We start from the raw sequence: 9,811 nt of genomic DNA on the forward strand, positions 1-9,811 counted from the left end.
TTCGGTGGCAAATTGCATTGGATCCCTTCCACCCTAGAAGGGCTGGCTCTTCATTCTGAAGAGAAGAGACATGTATTTCAGGGATATGTTAGCTTTCCTGCCTGCAGGGCCTCAGCCAGCACCGCTGTCTGAGGGCTCACAGAGGGTTTGATTCTCTGATGTAGGATCCCATATGATATCATATCAGACCAGGAGACCACTGTACAGCAAAGGAGGGCTGGAGTGAGCCCATGACCATGGCATCCACTGGCTTTATCAGATGCCACCCCATACAGAAGCTGCCAAACAGAGAGAGCAATGGAATGACCTCTTAAAGGCACAGCTAAAGCTCCAGCTTGGAGGCAGGGCTCCATAAGGATAGAGGGTCAACCTCCAAGGTGCTGGATATGCATTGATTCAAAGATGGTTCTGTGGCCCCAATGAGAACACACGGGTTTAGGAACCAAAGAATGGCAGCAAAAGAACCTCTCTTCCCCCGTGACCCACCCGGGGAGTCTGTGCCGCCCATCTCCACCTGCAGCTCTGGGCTCGGCAGTGTAGAAGGTCCTCACAGCACAAAACACAAGAGTCTCACTGAGTGAGAAGCAGGGGCGCCGCCTGGGCACCTGGGGCTACCGTACCCAAGGAGCGGCACACCAGACGAGGAGCCCCCGGGGCACGACCACCAAGGGGGAGGGCCGTCTCACGCGAAGCAGGCAGGAGTGGGTCACACCCCAGGGCAGCCACACCAGGTGAGGGGCGCGATGAGACGGCCCCTGGGGCCTGGAGAAGCTGCCCCCGATGCAGGTGAGCACATGGACAGTGAGTGAGCGGGGGCTGTGATGGCGATGGGGAGGGGGCGGCCCGGAAGGTACTCGAACCCGGCCACCTGGGGGGTGGGTGCTGCTGGAGGACAGCCCTCAGCTCCGGTATCTTCGAGGAGCGGCCCGCCGGGCTCATGCCCCGCCCACAGGGCCTGGACGCCCCTTTTCCAAAGCAGCCCACTGGCCCTTCTCAGGGAGGCCACGCCCATTCCCAGAGCAGACCACAGCCCCTTTCTGGAGCAGGTCACGCCCCCTCCCCAGGATAGCCACGCCCCTTCCCAGGATAGCCGCGCCCCTTCCTAGGATAGCCTCGCCCCTTCCCACGAGAGCCAGTGCTTAATGACTGATCAGTACGGAGACACAGGGGGCCTGGCCGCGTTGGCCCAAGTGGGACAACGCAGAAGGGTCATTCCCGCTCCAGAGCTCCTTGTAGGGCTGGCCTGCACTGCGGCCCAGCTTCTCCCTCCGCCCTCCCCTGCTTTCCCAGGTATTGATCCCAAGAACACTCTAAATAAAATTCCTGCACGTTGATATCCATCTCACAGTCTGCTTCTGGGGAACCCAAATGGTGATATTAATTCATATTTAAATGTGCTGTAATTTCATCCATCTCTAGAAATTTCCATGGCATTAGCCTAGGCATAGACCTACACGGCTTTTAGTCATTTAACATTATTTGATGCCTACATCATTGAGTATACTCCTCCCTTCGGTTCATTTGTCCCATCTCCTGGCCACTTTGAGACTATGCCCTTCCACAGTCATCAACTCATCCCTAGTTTGTTCCCTTCCCCTTTTCCCACTCCATCTCCTTGGTTCTCCTGAGTCTACCCTACTCAGTTTCTCCAAAGTTTCCATTGGTTTCTAACAAGACTCAGACCCATGTCCAGAGATAGGTATTTTGACATACACTAGCACAGTACTTTCACTTTAATATTTATGACTAAAATGAAAATATAAGACATAAAAAATGTTTACTAGATCAAGAGCTTGGACGAGCAGAGAAGGAACAGGATCACGAGCACACAGAAAACAAATTTTTCTCTCTCTGAGGGAAGAGTGCAAACCAAAAGCCAGATAAAAGATCAAGATTGTGAGACAGAAACAGAAGGCCTAGGCCCTAGTCAAGTGGGACGTGATTTATGTCTCAGATTCAGCGTAATCTGCACAGTAAGTGACAAAATGTTCCCGGGTTCACAGATTTTACTCCTTCCTAACTTATGTGGGTTTTTTGTTTGTGTATTTCCCTTGAGGTTTGATATATAAATCTTGCCAAATATATTTGGCAACAATGTCCTTGACCTGAACTGTTCTTTCACATTTTATCTAAAACCAATCGGAAAACCTATTATATTCCCTGACCCTTGCTTAGAAGAAGTTGAGCAGCTGCAGGAATAGATAATACAAAACTGAATTTTCCCAGATGTTTGTTTCAAACCTTGGCAGAGGTTGTCAGGATGTGTCCAGAGTCAGCTTATCCTGTTAATCAGTATCAAAATAATCTAGACTATAAAATGGTGTCATCAAAATAAAAATTCTATCAACTTTTTCCTGGTAAATACATGTGACTGCCTATAAAACAACAGAAAGCTAGATAATAAATCATTTTCTCCATTCAATTCAATTTTACACTCGGTCTATTATTCACTATACCTTAGCCTGCGTGTTAGATGAAAACTATAATACAAGCACAATGTATTAAGTACAAATATTTCAATATTAATTTTCAAAAAGACCAACATTAATGGATAAATGGTCAATGGTTCATTTAGATACCAGGCTACTGACCATCTGGGCCTCTACTTCAGGGTCATTAACACTGCACAACCACAAGCTTGGATCGCTTCCTTAAACCATACACAAAAGTTAACTCAGTGTATCAAAGAACTAAATATAAGAGCTAAAACTATAAACCTCTTAGAAGAGAACAGGTGTAAATCTTTGTGACTTTGGATTTGGCAATGGCTTTTTAGATATGACACCAAAACCACAAGCAACCAGTGGAAAAAAGAAGAGATAAATTGGAGTTCATTAAAATGAAACTCTTTGTGCTGGGAGAAAATATTGAAAACAGGTGTATCTGAAAATTCACTTCTATCCAGAATATACAAAGAATTCTCAAAACTCAACAACAATAAGACAACCCAATTTAAAACTGGGCCGAAGATTTGAATAAACATTTTATTAAATAAGATACAGGAATGGTCAATTACACATGCAAAGATGCTCAGCATCTTTAGTTATCAGAGAATGTAAATTAAACATACAGTAAGATACCACCACATAGTCATTAAAGTGACTAAAATCAAATACTGGTGACATCAAATATTGTCCAGTATGCGTTGCCACTGGCACTTCCATGCATTGTCGGTGAGAGTACAAAATGGTACAACCATTCCAGAAATCTGTTGGTAGGTTTCTTATAAAGTTAGACGCGCATTTCAGCGCAATCTAGCAATTTCACTCCTAGATATTTAGGTAAGATAAAGGAAAGCAGATGGCCACACAAACACTTTCACAGGTATGTTCATAGCAGGTTTATTTATATTAGCCCCTGGAAACAATCCAAAGGTCCATGTGGCAGGGAAAAGCTATACACATTGTGATATATTCCCATAATTGAGTAGTAATCAGCAATAAAAAGGACAGAACAACTTCATGCAACAACCTAGGTGAATTTCCAAATCACGATGCTTAAGATAAAAAGCCAGACACTGAAGAATGCATACTGTATGAATTTACTGATATAAAAGTCTTGTAACTCCAAAAGCGCGTCTGTAATTCCAGAAAGGAGCTTATTGCCTGGTGCCAGGTAAGGGTAGAGAGACTCACTGAAAAGTTGCAGGAGGGTTGACTAGGGTGGTGGTTATGTAACTTGTATGCGTTTGCCAAAGCTTATCAAACTGTACATTTGAAAATCTGTGTGTTTCATTGTATGTAAACTACACCTGTGGTAGGCAAAATGTTGTTCCTCGTGACCTTTGCCGTTTGGTGTTATGCTCCTGAATATGTTCTGTTAGACAGATCCGAAGCATGAAACAGACTTGATGCACTCTTGCTAGCATGAAGATGGAGGGTGCCGCATGGAAACTGAGAGAAGGAACTAAATTCCAATTCAGCCTGGAAGTGGATTCCCCTACAGAGTCTCCAGTAAGGAGATGGATGTTGTTGCAAACTGCTAAGTTTGAGGTAATTTGTTACACAGCAGTAGGAAACTAACAGGATGCTCAAAGCTGATCCAAATACCAAAAAAATAACTTGACAACCAAATTAAAAATGTGATTAAAAATCATGCTTCTAAACGAAATCAAAGAGGATATTACAGACTCTACTGAAAACAATGAAAAGAAAACTCTTCATAACATAACCTATGGGATATGGAAAAATTGTTCTCAGAGAAAAACGTATAGCTTTAAATGCCTTCACTGTTAAAAACAAAGGACAAAAGAAAGAGAAAAGAACATATTATTTTCCCTAAGATATTAGAAAAAATATAGCATGACAAGCCAAAAGAAACTATTATTGATAAAGATAAAATATGAAAATAAATTAAATATAAAAAATAACCAGGGACTTCCCTGGTGGCGCAGTGGTTAAGAGTCCGCCTGGCAATGCAGGGGACACAGGTTTGAGCCCTGGTCTGGGAAGATCCCACATACCGTGGAGCAACGAAGCCCGTGTGCCACAACTACTGAGCCCGCACTCTAGAGCCCTTGAGCCACAACTACTGAGCCTGTGCTCCAGAGCCCATGCTCCGCAACAAGAGAAGCCATTGCAATAAGAAGCCCGAGGAACGCTACGAAGAGTAGCCCCCGCTCACCGCAACTAGAGGAAGCCCGTGCACAGCAACAAAGACCCAATGCAGCCAAAAATAAATAAAATAAATTAATTAATTTTAAAAAATAACGAAGAACAAAAAAAGCCAAAAGCTCATTATTTGAAAAGACCACCCCTAACAACAACCAAAGAGAAATCCGTTATAAACTTGTTCATGTAGAAAAGGTAAATAACAAAAATTTAGGAATTTAAGAATGAGAAAGGGCAAATAGCTACAGATGATGTGGAGTAAAAGAATCATGAGAGAGTGCTATATGCAACACAGTGGCAACAAAATTGAAAAAATAAAGGAAATGATTTCCTAGAAAGGTATAAAATTATTAAAGCTGACTCCAAAAATAAGTTGAATTTTGATTTGACTAGTTAACATAGAAGAGCCTGAAGAGATGATTAAAGATATTGCAAATGTCACTTGGACCAAATGGATTCATATGTGAGTCTTATCTAACTTTAAAACAACAGATAACTCTAATGTTATTTGAGCTATTTTAGGCAATAGAAAGGGATAGAACACTCACCAATTCATCTGATAAAGCCAATAAAACTTTAATACCAAATCTAATAATAATAGTAAAAAATAAAGTTATATATCCAGAAAAAAATGAAAACAGTAATTTGAAAAGATACATGTACCCCAATGTTCATAGCAGCACTATTTATAATAGCCAAGGCATGGAAACAACCCAAGTGCCCATCAACAGACAATTGACTTAAGAAGATGTGTTTTACACACACACACACACACACACACACACACACACACACACACACACACAATGGAATACTACTCAGCCATAAAAAAGAATGAAATCTTGCCATCTGTAGCAACATGGATGGACCTAGAGAATATTATGCTTAGGACCTAGAGAATATTATGCTTAGCGAAATAAGTCAGACACAGAAAGACAAATACTATATATTTCACTCATATGTGGAATCTAAAAAATAATACAAATGAATGTATATGCAAAACAGAAACAGACTCACAGATATAGAAAACAAACATGGCTATCAAAGGGGAGAGGGAAGGGGGGAGAGACAAATTAAGGGTATGGGATTAACAGACACAAACTACTATATATAAAATAGGTAAGCAACAAGGATATACAGTATAGCACAAGGAACTGTAACCATTATCTTCTAAAAACCTATGATGGAATATAATATGTGAAAATACTGAATCGCTATGCTCCTCACTTCAAACTAACACAATATTATAAATCAACTATACTTCAATTAAAAAATAAAGCTATAGATCAATCCCACATAGTAAAGGCACACAGTGTCTAAAAAAATATTAGCACATAGAACCCAACAATAATCAAATTGTATGAACATTAGATTTTACTCCAAGAATGTAAGGATATTCAATGTCAGGAAGTCTATTGACATGATCTATTTGTCCTCAACATATTAAAGGCCAAAATTCATATGATGCTAGAATGCTGAAAAGCCATTACTAATGAAAATTTTATGGCAAGGAGTAACAAAGACCACTTATCAAGAACAAACAGCAAATGTTATTCTAAAAAGCAAAATATGAAGACTGTTTCAAGTAAAATCAATAAGATAAGAAAAAGAAATAACTGATTAAACATTGGAAAAGAGCTAGAATCTGTCTTATTTTGAATATGATTCAATACACATAGAGACTGCCATGTAAAATTATTAGAATTTATATGAGAATTCAGTAAGGTAGCTAGATTTGAGATGAATATACACAAACCAATAGCTTTTCTCTATTCTGGTACTTAACATCAAGAACATAAGAGAAAACATTTGATTAACAACAGCAACATATTTATAAAATGCATAGGGATTAATGTCCTAATAAATTACTTACACTTATTATATTAATAAAATTTATGTATAAATTTAATGAAATTTAATGAAATAGATACTAATATATATGAGAATTTTACATGATGAATGTTTTTATTCAAATCAGTGACAAAAGATGTATTGTTTGATAAACGGTGCCTTGCGATAGGCTATTAATACTTGTAAGAATAAAATAGTTCTCATAATCTAAAAAAAAGTGAAAGTGCCCAAAGAAAAATGGGCAAAACATGTGAATAGTCAAATCTCAAAATATAAATGCAGTAGTCAACAAGCATTTAAAAAGATGTTCAGCCTCATTAGAAATAAAAGGAATGTGATTATTGTAATGATGAAATATCACTCCATACCTACTAGATTGGCAAAGATTAAAAAACAAGGTAAAACTTATTGCTGATGTGAATGCAGGGAGAAGGGCACTCCTATATGTTGATGGTAGAAATGTTTGAAGAGTTCTAGCCTTTTTGGAAATTAAAACTAAAAAGGAAATATTCCCTTCATTCCAGCAATATCCCTCTTGAGAATCTGTCCTATAGGAATAAAAACATCAGTATGTAATGATATAGGATATAATGGCCAAAAACCTGGAATAATAGGGAATTTTATTTAGCCATTAAAAAGACTGAAGTTATGCCAACTGTCTTGGACAGAATTCTATTAGGTGTTAGTGAGTGAGAATAGTGTGTAATATCCCATTTTTGTAAAACAATGACCAAGAAAACCTTTATTTGCATACATGTGCATACGTGCGTGTACATGAATATATATTACCATACTAGGGTTACCTGATTGGGGATAATCAAGAAGGGGGCTCAAGTAGAAGGAGAGTGGGGAGCAAAGCAAAAAGAACAGAAAAGATTGTGACGTATGTATGACATGACCATATTTAATATTTACATTACCATTATATATGTATTGGGTTTAAATCTTTATAATACACATTTAAAGAAAACAAAACAAAATTTAAAACAAATGACTTCAGCATTCAACTCAATAAGCAAAAAGTTAGATCAACTAAATGAACCAAAGGAAGCTAGGAAGAAGAAATGAATTGATGAAAGTAAAAACAGAAATTGATAGAACCAAAAGATGGGTCCTGACAAAAGCAATAAAATCGAGAAACTTCCTGGAAATATTATTTATGAGAGGTAAAGAGAACATACACAAACTAAGAATGGAGATATAACTACAGACTATTATGTAACTTGATACCAATACATTATCAAATCTAGGGATAACCGATTGCTTCCTAGGAAAATGTATATAACCAATATTGACTGAAGAAGAGGTAGAAAAATCTGAATAAATCAACAACCATAGATAATATTGGAAAGATTATTTACTACTACTCTCCCCAAATGCACCAGAACCCAGAAAAGATGAAAAGTTTCTGAACTCCTGGCTAATACTCTCCTTACAGCAAAATTGCATGTAATATTGATGGGTCTTAGGGCTCTTCTCCCTGTGGAAGCTGTGGGGTAGGCTGAGGGAAGTTTTGGTCTGTCTCTTATGCTGCTTGCCTCTTCGCCCTCACTCTACTCCACTCTCTAGTTTCCAGTGTGGCAGCATGTGACAAAGAGAAGCAATGGACAAAACAGCCAGAGTCACAGCCCCACCATCCTGACTGGCCCATCTAGAACAGGCCTTTACCTTGTGTCCACGTGCAGCTCACTGAGCAGTTCACTTTGCATATAGTCCCAGGACAGTTCCACCGCGCCCAGGTAGTATCTTCTGATGGCACCAAAGCTGAAAGGCAAAAGGCACAGAAAGAAGCAGGTGGAGAGCTCAATTTGCATGGCTCTGATTGCTAGAAAATGTTCGACTGGAGAAACGAAAGATTAATTCTTCTCTAAAAATATCTTTGGCTCCCAGGAGAAAAAAGGTAAATTTTGTATGATTTAGTGAAAAGTCCCACAATTTTCTCAGAGGACTTTAGGGAACTTGACTGGCTGGAGTGACAGCAGCATTAGCGCTCAGCAGTGACGGATAGGATTGCTTCCTTTTTGGCAGTGGGAAGCAGCCACAGGAAGAACTGAGTAGGAAAAGGGAGGCTGAGCTAAAGCTTAACCCGTTCACCTCTGAAAGCAGCAGGGGCACAAGAATGCTGCTTTGCTCAGAACCTTTGAGGAAAGGAAAGAGGGGGCTGATGTTGTTGAAGATTCTGGAATCCACCTGCACCAGCAAGAGTAATATTCTAACAGTCTCCCTGCTTCCGCCCTTGCCCCTCACAGACACCAATGAATGACCTTTAAAACCATAAAGCGGATCCAGTTACTTCTTTGCCCAGAAACCTCCACTGGCTTCTGGCCTCACTCAGAGTATAATCCTACATTTTGACCATGGCCTAGAGTCTTCCCCATGATCTGCATGTCCCTTCCCCCCCACCTCCAAGGTTTCATCTCACTCCAGCTACTGGCCTCCTTGCTCTTCCTTAAAACACCGAGCACACCCTTGCACCTGGACCTTGGCATCTGCTGTTTCCTCTACCTGAAACCCCTTTTCCCAGATAGCCACACGTTTCCACTCCCACATCTCCTGCAAGTCTTGGCTCAAATCTCACCTTCTAATGAGCTCAAATCTGGACCAGCGCCTTGACACTGTAAGTTCTCTAGCCCCACCGGCACTACCGATATCTCTCTTGGCTTCATTTGCTTACAGAGCACTCATAACTACCCAGCATCCACGTATCTATTTCCCTTGTATCGTTGCTACCTGATGCTTCTTAAGGTTGTTTACATTTGGCCTGAGTATAGGCTATATCTCCTTACATCAAAATATAGCCATGCTGAGCTCAAGCAGAGAACCTACTCAGTTTAATGTATATTAGGAGGCATGAGAGCCTCCCAAGGGCCTCAAAGTATAGGCGCTAATAAGAATCTTGATCAGGGTTTCTATAAGAAGTGTTATCACGGAGAGTCCACTTCTGCACGGATAGGAATGTGTTTGGGAGCCATTGGCAAGGTATTGTCCAGCTTGGAAACAATCAGGAAGAAGCCCCTTGGGTAAACATTTGCTGAGACCTTCTCTCTGCCAGGCACAAGTTTGCAGAGATAATAGCTGGCATGTAATATATTCCAGGAACTACTGTTCTAAGTGCTTTCTAATGCAGCAAGCATTCTTGTCTTCATTGTACAGGTGATGAAACTGAAGCACAGAGACGTTAGGCAACTTGGCCATGGTCACACAGTTTGTAAATTGTAGCATTCATACCCATTTAATTGGGCTCCAGGAGTCTTGCTCCTAACCCTTTTACTATACGTCCATGCTTCAGAGATGAATAAAATCCAGTTCCTGTCTTCTGGGAGTCATGCTGCAGCAGCGGGGACAAAAAG

General features: G+C 40.4%; 1 protein-coding gene across 1 annotated transcript in view; it reads right to left on the reverse strand.

Annotated features, from left to right (window-relative positions):
* F8 (coagulation factor VIII) overlaps positions 1 to 8,392 on the reverse strand; it is a gene marked incomplete at its 3' end in the record, with an annotated part of 118,257 nt that extends 109,865 nt beyond the window's left edge. Inside the window, exon 1 of the mRNA XM_082865421.1 lies at positions 8,130 to 8,392. Within this exon, the coding sequence (XP_082721547.1) occupies positions 8,130 to 8,275 (146 nt within the window). The 5' untranslated portion in view covers positions 8,276 to 8,392. The remainder of the gene's footprint in view (positions 1 to 8,129) is intronic.
* Between the last annotated feature and the right edge of the window lie 1,419 nt (positions 8,393 to 9,811).

The sequence above is a fragment of the Leucopleurus acutus genome (assembly GCF_964270905.1).
Source record: "Leucopleurus acutus genome assembly, chromosome: X".
NCBI classification, from domain to species: Eukaryota; Metazoa; Chordata; class Mammalia; order Artiodactyla; family Delphinidae; genus Leucopleurus; species Leucopleurus acutus.